We start from the raw sequence: 20,798 nt of genomic DNA, 5'->3' as shown, positions 1-20,798 counted from the left end.
TGTTGAAGCAGCCTTACGTTCCCGGTCTTTAACCTGAAGCACTTATGAAAAACACACACACTCGGATACTTGCACACTGACACACACACACACACACACACACACACACACACACACACACACACACACACACACACACACACACACACACACACACACACACACACACACACACACACACACACACACACACACACACACACACACACACACGCACACACACACGCACACACACACACACACACACGACACTCGGATACTTGCACACTGACATACATACACACACATGCCTAATACTCTGACCTAATACTTGTGAGCAGTCATCTGGCACACATAGTCACTTCATTACAGGGCTCAGTGGAGGCTCGTCCCAACCAGCAAAAAGAGGCCCACATCCCTCTCTCTGTAGTCTCCATCTGCAGTGTATATATTTCTATACAAACTACATTCCAGGAGACCTAAAAGCTGGTTTTAAAACAAAACTTTACAGAAAAGCTTCACTTCAGTTCATTCAAGTGGTGACAATTAAATAAAATATTGAGTTTGGATATAGTGCTATAGCTCAAACTTATAACGAAGGTTATTTATGAAAGAAAAAACATCCTTCCTGTAATCAAGGAATTTGTTCCTGTTCATGAGTTTGTATCTCATATGCACAAAGTATGTGTGTGATGGTATTATTAGCCAGTCTCCATGGTGCCTAAAGCCAAGCGGACATTATCACGTTCCACAGCTGTTCGTTTCCTTCTCTCCTTCCTTCATGATTCTGTCTGTGAAAGTTCCTTGTCTGCAGATAAAGATACAGTTAATCTGCAAAGCACCAGGTTTGATATAGAGACCTTGGGTAATCAAAGCAAAATATGAATTCTCTCCCCAAACTCTTCCACATTCACATGTCAGATGAGATGGTGAGAAACATGGATGTTGCTGGCTGTTCAAGTGCGTGTGTGTGTTGTTTGTGTGTGTGTCTCTCCTCTTCTTTCCAAAGTAAGTTCTCCATAGCTCATTATTTCTCTGTGCCTTGCAGACATGTCGGTCAGCAATCTTGCTGCTTTCGCTGGTTGTTTAACACATCCAGTACAGACCAGTAGGTGAAATAAAGGATGTTTAAAACCTACAGCGGAAGATAGCTGTACAGGTATACTCTACTGGTCTCTACTATGCCATGGTGATGTGGTTGCTCCTCTCTCTGATGTCTGCCATGGGGTTGTTGGGGTTCTTTAATGGGGTCACTGGTAGAGCTGAACTTCTGCCTTTGGGCTTGAACAGGTCAGATACGAAAAACACCTGAGGGATAGGAAAGAAGAAGGAAAAAAAAGGTCAATATTGTCAATAATAAATGATATTGTAACGGTTGTCTTCCTCCTCCTCTGATGAGGAGGAGTAGTAGGAAGGATCGGAGGACCAATGCGCAGCGTGGTAAGCGTCCATCTTTTTAATAAAGTAAATGAACACTGAGCAAAAACAATAAAGTGAACGAACGAAACTGAAACAGTTCTGTCTGATGCAGATACCAACACTCATCAGAAAACAATCACCCACAACTCAAAGGTGAAACCAGGCTACCTAAGTATGGTTCTCAATCAGGGACAATGATTGACAGCTGCCTCTGATTGAGAACCATACCAGGCCAAACACAGAAATCCCAAATTATAGAAAAAAGAACATAGACTGCCCACCCCAACTCACGCCCTGACCATACTAAAACAAAGACAAAACAAAGGAACTAAGGTCAAAACGTGACAGATGTAGTAAAAACAGGTCAGACATGTTAATGATACAGACTGCATAACTGCATTACGCCTGCAGTTCTACACCATGTTTCACAGTGCATCCGGAAAGTATTCAGACCCCTTGATTTTTACAATATTTTGTTATTCTAAAATTGATTAAATAAATAAAATCTACACACAATACCCCATAATAACAAAAGGAAAACAGATTTTTAGACAACTTTGCAAATGTATTAAAACTTAAAAACAGAAATAACTTATTTACATAAGTATTCAGACCCTTTGCTATGAGACTCAAAATTGAGCTAAGGTGCATCCTATTTCCATTGGTCATCCTTGAGATGTTTCTACAACTTGATTGGAGTCCCCCTGTGGTTGTCACGCCCTGATCTGTTTCACCTGTCTTGTGCTTGTCTCCAACCCCCACCAGGTGTCTCCTATTTTCCATTATCCCCTATGTATTTATACCTGCGTTTTCTGTCTGTCTGTTGGCAGTTCGTCTTGTCTCGTCAAGTCGTCCCAGCGTGTTCTTCCTTGTTTTTCCTTCTCTCTAGTTTGTGATCTAGTCTTCCCAGTTCCGACCTGTTTTTGCCTGCCCTGACCCTGAGCCTGTTTGCCATTATACGCCTGCCTGACTCTTATTAGGATTACTGATCTCTGCCTGTCCAGGACCTGCCATTTGCCTACCCCTTGTATACAATACATCTCTGAGACTTAAACCATCTGCCTCTTGTGTCTGCATCTGGGTCTCATCCTGTGTCGTTATAGTGGTAAAATCACTTGATTGGACACCATTTGGAAAGGCACACACCTGTCTATATACATTTGAAGTCAGAAGTTTACATACACCTTAGCCAAATATATTTAAACTCAGTTTTTCCCAATTCCTGACATTTAATCCTAGTAAAAATTCCCTGTCTTAGGTCAGTTAGGATCACCACTTTATTTTAAGAATGTAAAATGTCAGAATAATAGTAGAGAGAATTATTTATTTCAGATTTGATTTCTTTCACCACATTCCCAGTGGGTCAGAAGTTTACATACACTCAATTAGTATTTGGTAGTATTGCCTTTAAATTTGTTTAACTTGGGTCAAACGTTTCGGGTAGCCTTCCACAAGCTTCCCATAAAAAGTTGGGAGAACTTTGGCCCATATCTCTTGACAGAGCTGGTGTAACTGAGTCAGGTTTCTAGGCCTCCTTGCTCGCACACGCTTTTTCAGTTCCCACAAATTTCCTATGTGATTGAGGTCAGGGCTTTGTGACGGCCACTCCAATACCTTGACTTTGTTGTCCTTAAGCCATTTTGCCACAACTTTGGAAGTATGCTTGGGGTCACTGTCCATTTGTATGACCCATTTGTGACCAAGCTTTAACTTCGTGACTGATGTCTTGAGATGTTGCTTCAATATATACACATAATTGTCCTGCCTCATGATGCCATCTATTTTGTGAAGTGCACCAGTCCCTCCTGCAGCAAAGCACCCCCACAACATGATGCTGCCACCCCAGTGCTTCACTGTTGGGATGGTGTTCTTGGGCTTGCAAGCATCCCCCTTTTCCCTCCAAACATAACGATGGTTATTATGGCCAAACAGTTCTATTTTCGTTTCATCAAACAAGAGGACATTTCTCCAAAAATACAATCTTTGCCCCCATGTGCAGTTGCAAACCGTAGTCTGGCTTTTTTTATGGCGGTTTACTAGCAGTGGCTTCTTCCTTGCTGAGCAGCCTTTCAGGTTATGTCAATATAGGACTTGTTTCACTGTGGATATAGTACTTTTGTACCTGTTTCCTCCAGCATCTTCACAAAGTCCTTTGTTGTTGTTCTGGGATTGATTTGCACTTTTCGACCAAAAGTACGTTCATCTTTAGGAGACAGAACACGTCTCCTTCCTGAGCGGTATGATGGCTGCGTGGTCCCATGGTGTTTATACATGCGTACTATTGTTTGTACAGATGAACGTGTTATCTTCAGTCGTTTGGAAATTGGTCCCAAGAATGAACCTTTTTTCTGAGGTTGAACCAGACTTTTGGCGATCTACAATTTATTTTCTGAGGTTTTGGCTGATTTCTTTTGATTTTCCCATGATGTCGAGCAAAGAGGCACTGAGTTTGAAGGTAGGCCTTGAAATACATCCACAGGTGCACCTCCAATTGACTCAACTGATGTCAATTAGCCTATCAGAAGCTTCTAAAGCCATGACATAATTTCCTTGAATTTTCCAAGCTGTTTAAAGGCACAGTCAACTTAGTGTATGTAAACCTCTGACCCACTGGAATTGTGATACAGTGAATTATAAGTGAAATAACCTGTCCATCAACAATTGTTGGAAAAATCACTTGTGTCATGCACAAAGTAAATGTCCTAACCGACTTGCCAAAACTATAGTTTGTTAACAAGAAATTTGTGGAGTGGTTGAAAAATGAGTTTTAATGTCTCCAACCTAAGTATATGTAAACTTCCGACTTCAACTGTAAAGTCCCACAGTTGACAGTGCATGTCAGAGCAAAAACGAAGCCATGTGGTCGAAGACATTGTCCGTAGAGCTCCGAGACAGGATTGTGTCGAGGCATAGATCTGGGGAAGGGTACCAAACCATTTCTGCAGCATTGAAGGTCCGAAAGAACACAGTGGCCTCCATCATTCTTAAATGGAAGAAGTTTGGAACCACCAAGGCCGCCAGGCCAAACCACCAAGACTGCCCGCCTGGCCAAACTGAGCAATCGGTGGAGAAGGGCCGTGGTCAGAGAGGTGACCAAGAATCCAATGGTCACTCTGACAGAGCTCCAGAGTTCCTCTGTGGAGATAGGAGAACCTTCCAGAAGGACTATAGCAAAAAGGCACATAAAGGACTCTCAGACCATGAGAAACAAGATTCTCTGGTCTGATGAAACCAAGATTGAAATCTTTGGCCTGAATGTCAAGTGTCACGTCTGGAGGAAACCTGGCAATATCCTTAAGGTGAAGTATGGTGTTGACAGCATCATACTGTGGGGATGTTTTTCAGCAACAGGGACTGGGAGACTAGTCAGGATTGTGGGAAAGATGAACGGAGCAAAGCACAGAGAAATCCGCGATGAAAATCTGCTCCAGAGTGCTCAGGACCTCAGATTGGGGCGAAGGTTCACCTTACAACAGGACAATGACCCTAAGCACACAGCCAAGACAATGCAGGAGTGGCTTTGGGAGTAGTCTCTGAATGTCCTTGAGTGGCCCAGCCAGAGCCGGGACTGAAGCCCGATCGAACATCTCTGGAGAGACCTGAAAATAGCTGTGTAGTGACGCTCCCCATCCAACCTGACAGGGCTTGTGAAGATCTGCAGAGAAGAATGGGAGAAACTCCCCAAATACAGCTGTGCCAAGCTTGTAGCGTCATACTCAAGAAGATTCAAGGCTGTAATCGCTGCCAAACATTTCTAAAAACCTGTTTTTACTTTGTCATTATGGGATGTAGATTGATGAGGGGAAAAAATGATTTAATACATTTTAAAATAAGGCTGTAACGTAACAAAATGTGGAAAAAGGGGTCTGAATACTTTCCAAATGCACTGTACTATATCATCCTATCTAGTAAATCATAGCTATAGTACATACTATGCATTATATGCAGTAAAGTACTATGTAGTTATGGGGACATAGTAAACACTAAGTCCAAATACTCACTATGCTGTAGGCCACCAGGGCTCCCTGTGCGAAGCCAGCCAGGACGTCGGTGGGGTGGTGCTTGTGGTCGGAGACGCGGGACAGGCCGGTGTAGAAGGACATCATGATGAGGGTGAACTGTGTCAGGGGGCGCAGAAGACGGGCTCCACGCCAGGTGAACCTGGACTGCAGGTAGAACTGGGAGATTGGGAGAGATGGGCAATGAATCAACACAGTGCGACAGCTCGAGTGTGTGTACAGGTGTGTTTGTGTGTGTGAGGTTAAGACACATAAACAGTAACTCACCACCAAATACAGCATGGTGTACATGGAAAAGGATGCATGGCCAGAGAAGAACGACTTCCTGAAAAGGAGAAATACAATGTTGTTACTATAGCAATTAGAAGATTACTGCACAGGTAAGACCAATGCAATGCCTTCCGCCTGGATATTGAACAAAGCATTCACTTTGTATGAAATCAAATATCCGGTACCACTTTAAACAAATGTAACTTATAGGCTACGTTTCTTTATAGAGCCTTCATAAAGTCTTCATAAACACCACATAGATGCTTCACAATCACAATGGAGTAATCTCAGAGTAATGTACCTGGCCTCCTGGACTTTGCTCTCGGGTCCATTACACTGGTAGTCTGTGATGTAGCCCAAAGAACAGTTGATGGCGGACCAGTCGGGCCTACACACGTCCAGGAAGTGGGGTCGCATGCGGCCCACCGATACCTTGGCGATGTCCGTGAACGATTGACTGACGGCGCAGCCAAAGATGAACACGCCCACCTGCTTGTAGAGGGCGGAGATGTAGGGGTTCCCTACGAAGGACTTCGAGCCCTCGTTCAGGTAGTAGATCATGTAGCTCTCACCAATGATGATCTGGTGGGGGAAGGAACAAGGAGAGGACACAGTTATGCCATCTACAGCACAAAGATGGCCACCGTGGCAGTCAAATTGTGATTGGTTCAACCGGAGTCTACAGCGGCCATCTTTATCGATGACATGACTATATCTCTTAGAGATGATGATCTGGCAAGAGGGATAAAGGAGAGGATACAGTCATACAGAAGCAGAAATACACACCTCTATATGTACTGTATATACGGCTCAGTAGTCATGTCATCTACAAGGATGGCCACTGAAATCCTATTGTTACTGTTATGTACTTCCTAATTACTGTCAGAGTCAATATCAGTACTTCATTGTTTCATTGTTGTTATTATGTCTCGTTTCAACAAAACTGAACTGCTTATTCATTTCCGTAATGAGAGAGTATCATAGAATGTCAGACATCTGGTTTTCCAATATATATCTGGAATTCAGTTAAACACATCAGTAAAACAGCGGAGACTGATCAGAGAGTATAGAGCGACAATACTAGGAGTAATCAGAGTGTAATATTACAACGATCCTATGAGTAATCAGAGTGTAATATTACAACGATACTATGAGCTGAGGGAAAAAGTTCCGTACATCAAGGACTTTCAAATATTTGACTCTATTTTGGAGGAGAAAGGTCAATCAAAAACACTCCAGACCTAACCCTTGGTTAGCACCACTAACATCAAAAACAAATTGCATAGCGTTCAGTGTAGCTATGGGAGGGTGAGGGTGAGTGAGTATGTGAGTTGTGGAAGGCACATGCAGAGGTTTTCAGTAAGTGGGTAAATAAACAAACGTATAAAACCAATGATTGACGTGCCGGACATACTTAGGGCCGGGGGGACGTGGACCGGACTCCAATAACTCACTACAGCTGTTCAAGCTCGAATGCCTTTCACTTCCCCACCCCCCTGTAGTCCACCTCCTGGCCACAGATAAATGGGAGAGAGGGAGTGGAGAGAGAAGGCGAAAGAGCTTGAGGTTTTATAGAGGGAGGGAGTGAGAAGAAGAAGGAGGGAGAGTGAAGAGAGAGAGGGAGAAAAAGAGTGAGGGAGAGGAGGGAGAGAAGGAGGGAGGGAGGGAGTCAATGGGGAGAGACAAAGTAGAGAGGGGCAGAGTGAGAGGGAGGAAAAGAGCAAAGGAGAAACGAGAGGGAATGAAAAGGGAGAGAGAAAGGGAGGGATAGCGGGGGGGGGGGGGGGGCAGCACTTCTGGTTTCAACCAGGAGAAACGCTGAGCTAGGCGACATGTCAGATGTTTTGGTGGCCAGACTCTACCAGAGCAGACACACATTGGGGGCACGTTTGTTTTCCACCGCGCCGGCTGACTCGTTTTTTTTTCAAAAGGGCTCTGATTTCACAAGGGGATGTCTGGGTGTTTTCTTGTTAGCATCTCGGGTTTCATTGAGAAATTCTTGTCAGGGCAGAAAAACATCTAATTTCGATAAAAACACATTTGGGGGGGAAAGTCCTATAGGGAGATTGTACAAGCTGATAACGTGTGTTTTTTTTTTTTTCATTTCTCTCTCTCGCCACCATGGAGCCCTTTAGAGCCTGGTTGATCCAACCCAGCTGCTTCATGGGAGAGAAAGAACACATCTGTTTCTCATTGTGCAAGAACTGAGACTATATCAACTATGTGAATGAATGAAACGGCTTTGTATTAACTTTGTGTAACTGTTAAAGGTGTAACCTCAGAGATATTCGAAAGTTGGGGAAGAGGTTGTCTCGTGCCTTGTCTCATAAATGTCTAGTCGTCACACAAATTATACAATTATAAAATGTTAACCCCAACACTCCCAGAGTCTTTTTTTTTCTTGTTGCAGAGATTTATTTTAAGACCCTTGGTCTATGGGGGAACATGGAATTTAGCGTCGCATTCAGAAGAAGAAAAATGGGCCTATAGCTCTTCTCCTGTGCCATCCACCACATTTCTAGCCCTGTGAATTACAGTGTTTGTAATCGTCAAGTCAATAATTCATATATTGGCTTCGTTGATGTGTTGGCTTTATGTTGACAAAAGTCATATTGACTTGTGTTTGGTTGACAATGCAACCCAATCTCAACATTTAAAGGAGATGTATCTATTGGTTGGATAGTTTCATCTCAGGCACTTTAATCCTATTCTTTAACTATTCTTTTTGGTTTAGTTGGAGCTAACAATCAAACATGTCATTTGTTAACTTATCTACAAGTTAATAAGCTATTTACTGTATTGCAAAAGCTATATTAATTTGTGTTTGGTGTGCAATGACACAAAAGATATTTGGTTGCACTGACTTAGTCTGGCTTTAGTTCCAGGTTCTCAAGAAATGTACAATTGATATGTTGGCTTTTCCGTCTCCATCTCAACCAAAAATCTAAGTCAAAGAATAGGACTAAATCAAATCACTTTATTTAGTTTACTTAACTTAGATTTTGAAAAATATATGGCAAATATTAATCTAAAATGGATGGTGTTAAGATATAGATGGGAGGGGTTGACTGGAGCTGAAGGGTGGGACTAATAACAAACAAGAGAACAAATATAAAACATACGGGGTCTGTAAAATGTATAGCACAGTTACAAATAGAAATCAAACTGGAATGGACTTCAGAAACAGAGGAAGGACTAAAAACAAACAAAATATAACTATTGCAAAATAGATTGTGCCTGTAAAATGTGTATAGTATGTATGTATAGTATAGTATGTATGGTTAATAGCATAGTGATAACACATTGGGAATTCAACAAACTTCTGGCTGTCTTTTTGAGTGGGTGAATAAAATCTCACTGATCAACGTCTCAACCAAATATTACCCAAACGTCCATGTTGAAATGATGCCCAGTGGGAACCCCACAACTACCAGGACAGAGGGCAGCGTGTTGTATAATTTAGTCGACACACAGTACAGCAAGTGTTGATGGTGCTGCACATTGCTGAGGTGGAAAGTGAGATGAACATAGCCTGAGTCACAGATCTGTTTGTGCTGGCTTGCCAACTCCTATGGCAACTCATATACATATGAGTTGGCAAGACAGCATAAACTGATCTGGGACTAATCAGTGAGGTATAGTGACTTACAGAAAGGATGGTGATAAGAATGCCAGCAGCAGAAAGCACAGCGTCGCTTATGGTGTCTCCGTGTTTGGCCGGGTACTTGATGGACTCATCGTTGCAGTAAAAGCCTCGGCGGTAGGGCTGTACAGCACTAGTTTCTATGATCAGGAAAGGCAGGCCGGCTATGTACACACAGCAGTGGTGAGGCAGAGAGAGAGAGGGAGAGGGATAGATGAAGAGAGAGAGAGAGAGAGGAGAGAGAGGGTCAATAAGGTGCTCCTAAATGAGTGTCCACAGGTAGACGGCACAGCGATGGCTGGACAGGGAACATGGGGGTCTCACTTTTCACTCACATCTTTCCAGACTTGTTGTCTTCACTCAGATAGTTCTCAACCTAAAACCAATTACTAGGAAATAGTGGTTTAGGTCTCAATTCAGTATTGATGGGTCGAGTAGGAGTTCATTTTGTACCAATAGGGTTTGTATACTAGCCTTGGTGCCTGTCTGTTTCAACTCCTTTGTGGATGTCATACCAACATGTTTGGAAAATGTTTATAGCCAGACCGACACCAAGGCTAATCCCATACTACTCCTAGGTTCATGAACGCAATCAATTGAATGTAGATCACCAACTGCAACATTTGTGAGGTGGCCTCGGCATAAAAGCCACATTCAGTGAATCCCTGGATGGAGTGAATCAGAGTCCCCTGGATGCGTTTCCTGTCCCTCCTGCTGCTGAACCATGCTAAAGATTTACGAAGATGATGGGCACAGGGAACCCCACAACTACCAGGACAGCGGTGGGCAGAGGGGTTGTTCTTATAAGACAGGCTGATGCTGCTGTCTTTGACAGAACAAGCCCCTCCGGTGGGGTGTGATGGGAAAATTGTGCAGAAAGACAGCAAGGAGCATCACTGCATGTAATCTGTAATCTATAATCTGCCCAAGTCATCTGACTGGCATACAAACATACACACATCCCAAACACAACCTGTATTGCTGCAGTTAACCCACAACACCCACACACAGCTCTGGCAAGAACAAACAAACAAACACAGAAAGACACACCCACACACTTACCTGGGGCACTTACCTGGAAGGTGACTGTTATGCAGTTCTCGTCATAACAACATTGACAAACGCTCTTGTCACACAAATCTCAGCTGATAACATGTCATGTTCATGTAATATCATGATACGGTGCTCAAAATTGGTCATGTACCTGTAGCATGTTCAGTTTGTAGGCTACAGCAAATAATCTACCGAATATCCATTGAAGTGATACAGACTCTATTTTTTTGCCATCAGATAACACTGATGTCCGTAATATATCTGCAGTAATTGTGGAAGGATGGTGTTTCACGGTATTACTTACCCACCAGTGTTGTGATTGGCTGTAATATTCGCCTATTGATTTCTCCCTCCGGAGCGGCATCTGTTGTCAAAATGGTGTTTCGGACTTTGTGGCTGTGTTATCTAGTGGAAATCGCTCTGTCATTTCCCGATTGCTAAAATGTTAACCTTTTTAGTTTATGCACTGAATAGTGTGCTGTAGGGAATCAGAATTTTAGCAACCAGGATATGACAGAGCCCTTTCCACTAGATGAAACAGCCACAAAGTCAGAACAGCTTTCCCATTTTGACAACAGATGCCACCGCGGCAGGAGAAATCAATAGGTGAGCATTACTGTGAAACACTACCATTCCACTATTACTGCAGATATATTATGGGCATTTTTCTGAAATCACAATGCAAAAATAAAATAAAAATCATATGCGTAGCACCTTTACAGGGAAAATATCTGCTCAAAAAACTATATTTGTCTTTTTTTCATTAGTCCACCGTTGATTTAGTCCCAAAATGTTTTGCATGTAAGCAGTCAAGTTGTCAAGATATCGGACTTTCAAGAAGCAGTGTCACTGGCCATATCATCAAGACGATGAAAAATGACCCGACTGCTGACATCCTTACATTTTGGGACTGTATCAACAGTCCAAAATGAAAAAAAAAAACTAAATATTGTTTTTTTTGGGTGAATTTTCCTTTTTATGACAGCAACTCCCGACAAATCGAATAAATAAAATGAAGTGCACTGACTTGGCAGCCAAGAAAGGGAAAAAATCTGTCATTGTTAGAATCTGTATCGTCCATCATACTATGAAAAACCAACATCAAAAGGGGGCAGCTAGTACTAAAAGGGCTAAATGGTATCCATCGCAGATAACTGATGTGGAAGGCTGAGACAAATGTGACTGAAGGGTGTTTTTGTCCAATTGAATGAGTGTATTTCACCACTTTTAGAGGTAAAACCACTTGTCTAAAAAAATAACAACAAACATATTGCATGAGAAAATATAATGCAGACCAAGAGGACCAGTCATTTCCCCCAAACTGGAGAGGAACGTTTACAGATAAAGGGAAAAGTAGTACCCAGGAGAGGACTCTCCAACCCCCTGACAGAATTGGAAAGCTTACTCTCTCGATCTCATCCAAGTGAACCTTTAACCTGATATTTGAAGCTTTGAAGTGAACCCCTTGAATGATTTTGAAATGTATGAATACAAAGAAAGTCAAACATTTGCTCTCTCTCTCTCTCTCTCTCTCCCCCATCCATCCCTACCCCCTTTTCTCTCTGGGTAAAGGCTGAGGATGGGGTGAGGGTTGGGAGGAAGAGGTCAAACTGGGGGTGCTGGCCTGGGTACTGGGTACTGCAGAGCTAAGGCAGGGGGTTTGATGTCTTCAAACCCAAATGTCAACACACTCCTTAGTGTGTTTGGCTCCCCTCGCCCTGCTCCCCTGCTCCAAGCTGCCTGGGCTTTGAAAGCCCAGCTGGGAGAGGCTCATGTTACAGGCCAGTCTCTCTGCCTGATGGGAACCCCAGACCAGACCAGACCCTGACCACTCCGCCACTGGCCTCCCTCCCTCAAATCCAAGATTCAACAGTATTCACATTATTATCATTACTGTTTTTACTATTTATATTCAAGCCATTTGAAACTTGGGGTTTTCAGAGGTGTTAGCGCTCTAGTAGAGAGAAAACACACTTTAAGTACCGCCCGATCTTAACTGTGATCTGTCAGCCTTTTTCATTGCCCTTAAGATGGGAGGTAATCAGCAGGCATTCCTCTCACAGCACAGTGCTTGGCAGCTTAGGGCTGCTGCTTGCTGATGTAGGGCAATGGAAAGAAAAGAGGGCCCTGGCCGCTGGGCTCAACACTGCTATGAATGTGAAAAGCATTCATCCCGGGGTTCTGACCTCCCTTGACTGCCTTTATGCACATGAACAGATCCAAGACTCAGGCGGGCCGGAGAGTACAAAAGAGAGGAAGTTAAATACAAGTAAAAGATGGCTGACTCTCTCGCTCTCTCTCTCTCTCTGAGCTCATTAAGGAACAGAAACGCCACAGTCGGGTCCTGACCCCTAACAGGTGACAGAAACAAAAATGGAGTGAGTAATTTAAGATGTTACCAAGTCTGTTCTTCCCATGATTCAGCTGTGTTGTCTTGCCTCTGAGGCCCTCCACACACCCCATGCCACCAGACAGTGCAGCATCAGCATTCTTCAAGGCATCTTGGGATTTCCCGTCTTCCTCCCTTCCCTTCCCGCCTCGCACAAGCGAGGGGAAAACCAGTGCCCCACTAGTTGCCAACAACAACATCAGCCAAGAGGCATACGTCTAATGTATTAGCTACACTGACGCAAAGAAAACATAAAGCACTCCCTAATTGAAAATGGCATGAATGAGCATGTAGGATTTTCTTTTTACCAATATCAACATTTCCCATTTAGCTTACATATCATCGTAGCGATCCCTATAAAGCCCCAGTAAGGTATAACCAAACAACTTCCTCAAAGTGATGAGTTAGTACTCGAACACCTGTCTGCTTTGCTTCCTCTCATGGAAAAATTGGAAGCGAGAAACATTTACCTTGAGCTTATAGGATTATAACAATTCTTAAGCATGCCCATAGGATTAATTAGAGAGTTTCAGTTTGGGGCTTCAATTCCACTATGGAAACCACAATCAATGTCTGGGACAGGCAAATGGCAGCTTGCATTGAATGAATTCAATTCCAGCATAATTTTGGGGCATTTCACATAACACCAGTTGCTGTAGCTAAAATAAACAGATACACATTTTCCACCATTGCTCTCCCGCTGGCCTAGAAATGTAGACGGCTTGTGTGAGGGAGTTGTGCCGCTGTATACACAGATGCAGTTGTGTTTTTACTTATACCCTTGTGTACATGGCAGTCAAGAGCCCCCACACAAACTACTCCCTGTCTGTCTGTCTGGTCGTGGTGCGGTTGCCAAACCCTATTCCTATGCTCTCCTAGTTCCACTGGCTACTGAGAGAGGAGAAGAGGGGAAAAGATCACATTTGCGTTGAATTGTGGTTTGCCAAAAATATTGGTGAAATGCTTAAAGAATCTAAGCTCCATGTAGTCTCAACATGTTACCGATTAAATAAAACAATAAAAAGCCAAAATAGAAATCCCTGTAAAAGTGATTTTGTCCCCCATTTGTCTCATTGAATAGTTAGTGATGTTTAACAGTCACGCTATAGCTGATTAAGCCCCCTTGAGCTTTCTGATGATCTACAGCCAGGCAGTAGCAAATGGGGACATTATAAGGTGATTAGAAAACGTAAAACCCCACCTGCAACGACTTACTGCTCAACTAACCCCATTTAGCTACACACTTAACCCAGGGTTCATCCTTGCACTGGGCCAGTGTTGGCCAAAACACGGTTGATTCAGTTCAATCTACAGGGAATAAAGCTCAAGTTTGGTTACATTTTATAATAGCCAAGTACCTCAACTCTACAATGATTTCATCCATGTATTTGAGCGCAGACTAGACTTTTTTTTTTTTATTCACCTATGACTCCTTCGAGTCGCTATGCAGTCGATACTTAAAAGATTGCCATTCTTAAATCCTATGTACCTATGTTTGTCCTTTGTTGTTGCGTGCCTTTCTTTGTTTATTGAAATCCATACTTTTTGATTAAACGTTAATGTAATACAACTACAGACTGTTTCCTCATTGCTGTTGCTCGAAGATGCTCTACGATGTGCCAATTGAATCTCAACATAGAAACAGTCAGTGGTTGTATTTGAATACCTTTTTTTTGTATGGGATGACAGGCCATCATTGTAAATAAGAATTTGTTCTTAATTGACTCGCCTGGATTTTAAAAAAGTTAAAGAAAAAAATAGCGACTCAAATGACCCAAAAAAATCTCATTGTGGAGTTGAGGCACTTGGCTAACTTTACAATCATTTTGGATGAATAAGCCATTCTAAATACTTTACAAATGCTTTATAAATTATACTTGTTAATGAATAGAATTATGAATTGTTACCTAAAGTCCTGCCTGTTTAAACTAATGCTATTTTTGGCTTTGATAGTCTTGGGGTATGCAAACACTGAGAGCAGGTCTGGACTCCGGCCTGGTCCTATAGTGTATGTATGTGCTGTAGCCAACTCTTTTATTGGTATTACAATAATACAACAACAATAAAAGTGTTGGTTACAGCACATACAGTATGGGACCATGCCAGCACCTTATTGAGATGTTGAGATCTAAATATAAAACTCTGGATAGGCTACTGAGATCTGGGTCTGTAATTGTAAACTGTCTCAGAGTAGGAGTGCTGATCTAGGATCAGGTACCTCCTGTCCGTATAATCTTATTCATTATCATCTAAAAGGCAAAACTGATCTTATATCTGCACTTGTACTCTCGGACACTTCATGAATACGGGCCCTGATTGTAAGCTGAGAGGAAAGTCCTTCTGGTCTGGAGATGCTGGAACTCCAGTCAGAGTCACAGTGAAAATGGAAGCTGGCTTGGCCAGTAATTGCAAGTGTGCTTCCACCATTTCCTCCTTGCGGTCTCTCCCCTCAAACCACATCTTTAGGCAGCTATACACTGTTGGTTTGTTGACAGGCGTTTTCTGTGGGCAGGTACAAACACAGAGTGGGCAAAACTTACCCTCCACCTCGTAAGAAAAAAAGGACATATTTATGCATTTGCAGGGCAATAGAGAGACGGAGAAGTGATAACCTTATCAGAGACTATTTTAAACAAACAGTTGTGGGGTAAGAAGTGGCCATAGATGTCCCATTGGACACAGTCAACTCAAGTCAGTGACCCTGTGGAACTTGAATACATACGTCTTCACCCCAGACTAGTAAATTCCACCTCTTTTCCACCTTCATGTATTATACATTTCAACAGGTCAAAGGATGAATACTTTCAAACTGTCAAGGGAAAATGACTGATCTCTGAAATGCATAAAAATCATATCACGTTATTATTTATTTGTCACATACACTAAGGCGGTGTATGTGTGGGGGGCCTGCTGAGTGATGCAGCAGTCGAAGGCACGACATTGCAGTGCTAGAGGTGTCACTACAGACCGGGTTCGATCCCGGGCTGTATCACAACCAGCCGTGATCGGGAGTCCCATAGGGCGGCGCAAAATTGGCCCAGTGTTGTCCGGGTTAAGGGAAGGTTTTGGCTGAGGGGGGCTCTACAAGTATGCTGTCATTATAATAAGAATTTTGTTCTTATCTGACTTTTTTTTCTCCGGGGCAATACATTTGGGTGAGTTTATTTCTCGCCTGAGTAGCCTCGTTTCACTGCCAAAACCTAAATTTAAACATCCAGTGTTCAGCAAAATAACAACACAATGCCAAATACAGATAGCCAAGTCAAATAAATAACATCCAATCATATTAACAGTTACTCTCTCGCGGGAATTCCACTAACAGTCCATATGTAGCCAAACGTAGCTGCTGCTCATTCCATTTGCTCGAAAATTGATGAATGGTTAAGAAAAGTAAGGCCTGCGTACATAGAGACACTGCTACTACCAGCAGTACTACACCTTCACCTGTTGACGACACAAGTTGTTCTGCTTTCACGAGCACATCCAATGCTAGCATCAGTAATTTGTACATTTGTTGTTAGCCAGCATGGTCACGGACAGTTGTGAATATGATGCAGCCGAAGAGCTACTGCCCCCTTAGCCGGGAAAGCACCGAACAACAGACAGGGACGTTGGAGGCAAATATGATAAGAACTAAGATCGAATCGTACTACACAGGCTCTGACACTCGTCGGATGTGGCAGGGCTTACAAACCATTACAGACTACAAAGGGAAGCACAGCCGAGAGCTCACCAGTGACACGAGCCTACCAGACGAGCTAAACTAGTTCTATGCTCGCTTCGAGGCAAATAACACTGAAACATGCATGAGAGCAGCAGCTGTTCCGGAAGACTGTGTGATCACGCTCTCCGCAGCCAATGTGAGTAAGACCTTTAAACAGGTCAACATTCGGAAGGCTGGCGGGCCAGACGGATTACCAGGACGTGAACTGAGAGCATACGCTGATCAACTGGCAAGTGTCTTCACTGACATTTTCAACCTCTCCCTGTCCAAGTTTGTAATACCAACATGTTTCAAGCAGACCCCCATAGTTCCTGTGCACAAGAACACTAAGGTAACCTGCCAAAATGACTACTGACCCGTAGCACTCACGTCTGTAGCCATGAAGTGCTTTGAAAGGCTGGTCATGGCTCACATCAACACCATTATCCCAGAAACCCTAGACGCACTCCAATTTGCATACCGCCCCAACAGAACCACAGATGATGCAATCTCTATTGCACTCAACACTGCCATGACTCTGTACCGGTACATCCCTGTATATAGTCTCGATATTGTTGTTTTACTGTTGCTCTTTAATTACGCATTACATTTATCTCATATTCTTATCCATATTTTTTTAAACTGCATTGTTGGTTGGGGGCTCATATGTAAGCATTTTGCTGTAAGGTTGTACCTGTTGTATTCGGCGCATGTGACTAATAAAATTGTATTTTTTTTGAGCTACATTGATTTGGGGTTCACTTATATATGGGAGTACTGACTTTCCTTAACCACAGGGTGTTATATGTGCAAAAGTACTATCTCACAACTAAATGAAACACTCACTCTCTCACTCTTGCGCAGACATTCTGAAACAAAACATGCCAATTTGAAAATTAAGCCACAGGAGTTTTTTGAGCGAGAATTAAGACGACTTTCGAGTAGTAAGGCATGTATAAAACCAACAGATACCATTAATAAGAAGGGGCTAGAAGCGTCTCATATGGCGAGCTTCCGAGTGGCTAGGACAGGCAAGCCCCATACTATTGTGGAGGACTTAATTCTTCCTGCTGCCACGGATATGGCTGGGACAATGCTGGGGGAAAAGGCCCAAGTAAAGGCCCAAGTGAAACAAGTACTGCTTCGCATACAAGCCAGTGAATTCTATGCGTTACAGCTGTTTGAGTCAACAGACGTGGCGGGCCTGGCACAGCTCCTACCTTATGTCCGTTATGTTTAGGGGGGGGGGGGGGGGGGGGGGGGGGGGGGGGGGGTCAATTAAGGAAGACAATCCTCTTCTGCAATCACAGGAAACCAGGACGACAGGTGGGGATATTTGTAAAGTACTGGACAGCTTTGTGACATCAAATGGACTTTGGTGGTCAAGATGTGTTGGTATCTGTACTGATGGCGCAAAAGCCATGACAGGGAGACATAGTGGAGTGGTAACGCGCGTGCAAGCAGTTGCTCCCGACGCCATTTGGGTACACTGCAGCATTCACCAAGAGGCTCTTGCTGCCAAGGGAATCCCTAACAGCTTGAAAGACATTTTGAACACTACAGTGAAAATGGTTAACTTTGTTAAAGCAAGGCCCCTGAACTCTCGTGTATTTTCTGCATTATACAATTGTAATGCTTTTACGACATACAGAAGAAGTGCACTGGTTATCAAGGGGCAAAGTATTGACACATTTTTGTAATTGAGAGACGAGCTTAAAGTTTTCTTTGCCGACCATAATTTTCACTTGTCTGACCGCTTGCACGATGACGAGTTTCTCACATGACTGGCCTATCTGGGTGAGTTTTTTTCTCGCCTGAATGATCTGAATCTAGGATTACAGGGACTCTCCGCAACTATATTCAATGTGCGGGACAAAATTGAGGCTATGATTAAGAAGTTATTCTCTGTCTGCATTAACAAGGACAACACACAGGTCTTTCCATTGATTGTTTGTGTACAAATTAACTCAAGCTTAAGGACAATGTCAAATGTGATATAGTGAAGCATCTGAGTGAGTTGGGTGCGCAATTACGCAGATACATTCCCGAAACGGACGACATAAACAACTGGATTCATTATCCCGTTCATGCCCTGCCTCCAGTCCACTTACCGATAAATAAAGTGCAAGATTATTGATTATTATTATTAAATTATTATTTGTGCCTGGTCCTATAAGAGCTCTTTGTCACTTACCATGAGCCGTGACAAAAACTGTGACAAAAACTCACACTCATTCTTATGTTTAATAAATATATCGTATAGTGTGTGTGTGGCAGGCTCACAATGATGGCAAAAAACAACATTTCAGAGTGCGCTGACCCTGGTGCTAGAGGGGGTACGCAGCTGGAGGTTAAATGTTTGAAGGGATACGGGACTATAAAAATTTTGGGAACCACTGCTGTATATCATCACACTATATACTTGTGTTAAGTCAACAGCAGACCAAAGACTATTAGACCTTGGACCAGAATACTTATTAGGGTCTTTGACTTTGATGTCTTTCTTGGAATGACTGATTCAGTCACCTTCAAAACTATTTGACAGTTCACTGCCCTAGTGTTTCTGAGTCTGGTGAGGAATCACTCACTCTAAGCTCAGTCAAAGAGTAAGAGATAAAGAAATAGAGAAATAGAGAGAGACAGAAAGAGAGAGACAGAGGGAGAGACAGAGGGAGAGAGAGAGAGACAAAGAGAGAGAGAGAGAGATGATACTCAGTACATTAGCTGAACATATGGCTGACCTTCTCACCACTTTATTTTAATTACACACACACACACACACACACACACACACACACACACACACACACACACACACACACACACACACACCAAATATATTATGCCAGATGTCACTTCAAGAGAATTCCTGGCTTGATTGCCAGTGTGGGATGTGAGACATTATGGAAAATATTAAAACAGGCCAAATGAGGGCAACAGGAATGGGCGGACACCAAAGAAATATAGCCCTCTTGGAGCAATTGATCAATTGGCTTTTCCCCTTTGCCAGCAGAATATATTGCTGTACTGTGGGCGTGGGGGTTTCACTGGGAACTCTGGCAAAAATATTGTCATGATAAATCCTTGTCTTTCTGAGGAGGAACATCTTTTCAACTATTTTCGCTGTCTTGTATTAAAAATGGACTACGGGGAAATGGAACAAGGAGTCAACATAAAATGACAATAAAAAGAAGAAAAGAAAGAAATGTAAAAGGAAATTAAACAAACCTTTGAATCATCTTTATGTTGACTGACATTGCTCTGATATTGGATTGTATGGATGAATTATTATTATTGTTAGACGGACATTTGCATGAGTAGTTTCTGACCTAATGATAGCATAACACTCTAGCTCATCCAAGATAATAAATAAACCAACAAGTCATATAACATTATGATGCTGGGTTAATCAACATTAATAAAATAATACATTTTATGCAAATGTAAAACTGTGGCCTATTTATATAAGACAAATGTACTGCAGTGTCAGACAATGTGACCTAATAATATAGCCTAATTTCTTGTCCTATCTACAGAATGAAAAGTCCAGAAACACTCACCTAAAAACAAGCAGAAGAGATCCACACCGACCAGGAAGGTTTTCCTGCTGTTGTCTTTACTGTTGTTGTTATTCAGGGAAGAACTTCCTCCGTTCCTTGTTTCTGGTGCCATTGTCTTCTCATAAATTAAACAGCGTTGCATTTATAGGCTACTTACTTAAATGATTTTCCAAATAAACAAGTAAAGAGTGGCGAAGTTGCAGCTTCAGTCGCGTTAAATTCTCGTAAATTGAACTAGAAAGCGAAGCGGAGTGAGTTCAATAGTTAGTTAACCATCAGCTGAGAGATGATTCTGAATATTTACCCATATATTGTGCTGATAAATTCAATTGAGATGTGACGATTGCCTTTAAGTTAACTGCAAGGGTTTGGCTTTTATTTCGTTCCCGTGTATTCTGCTCATTCACCCTGTGACTTTCGTTGTTGACTGTTGAGCAATTTCTAAGTTACTTCTAATAATCATTGAGGAGCACCGAAATTTAGTTGCGCTCCCACCTCCGGTGTCCGCCTCCTAAAGACTCACCTCCCCCTTTAGTCCGGGGCCTTAGCTTAAAAAAAAAAAAACTATATGGAGGCGGATACAAGCATGACATTTGGTAGAGATGCTCTTTGGGATGTTTAAATTGATATTAGAAGCGGTGGCCAAAACATTGGGGCATGGCACTCCTATTATATTATTTTTCTACATAATCCAATATGGCCACCAAAACAGAATCAGGTTTTGGAAAGGTGATATTACTGTTGAATTTTTGTTTCCATATAT

At 42.6% G+C, this 20,798-nt stretch overlaps 1 protein-coding gene across 1 annotated transcript; it reads right to left on the bottom strand.

The window, feature by feature from the left end:
* Window positions 1–739: 739 nt before the first annotated feature.
* On the bottom strand, window positions 740–20,546 carry LOC110508536 (phospholipid phosphatase 3). The gene is made up of 6 exons (XM_021589105.2): window positions 20,036–20,546; window positions 9,337–9,494; window positions 5,989–6,269; window positions 5,685–5,742; window positions 5,400–5,576; window positions 740–1,287 (listed from the first exon to the last, which is right to left on the bottom strand). Exons 1-6 carry the CDS (start codon window positions 20,175–20,177, stop codon window positions 1,159–1,161), a joined length of 945 nt encoding a protein of 314 aa, XP_021444780.1. The 5' UTR covers window positions 20,178–20,546; the 3' UTR covers window positions 740–1,158.
* Window positions 20,547–20,798: the final 252 nt, after the last annotated feature.

This window comes from Oncorhynchus mykiss, chromosome 28 (assembly GCF_013265735.2).
Source record: "Oncorhynchus mykiss isolate Arlee chromosome 28, USDA_OmykA_1.1, whole genome shotgun sequence".
NCBI lineage: Eukaryota > Metazoa > Chordata > Actinopteri > Salmoniformes > Salmonidae > Oncorhynchus > Oncorhynchus mykiss.
The sequence above is the reverse complement of the archived record's forward strand: the minus strand, read 5'-3'. Positions and strand labels throughout refer to the sequence as shown.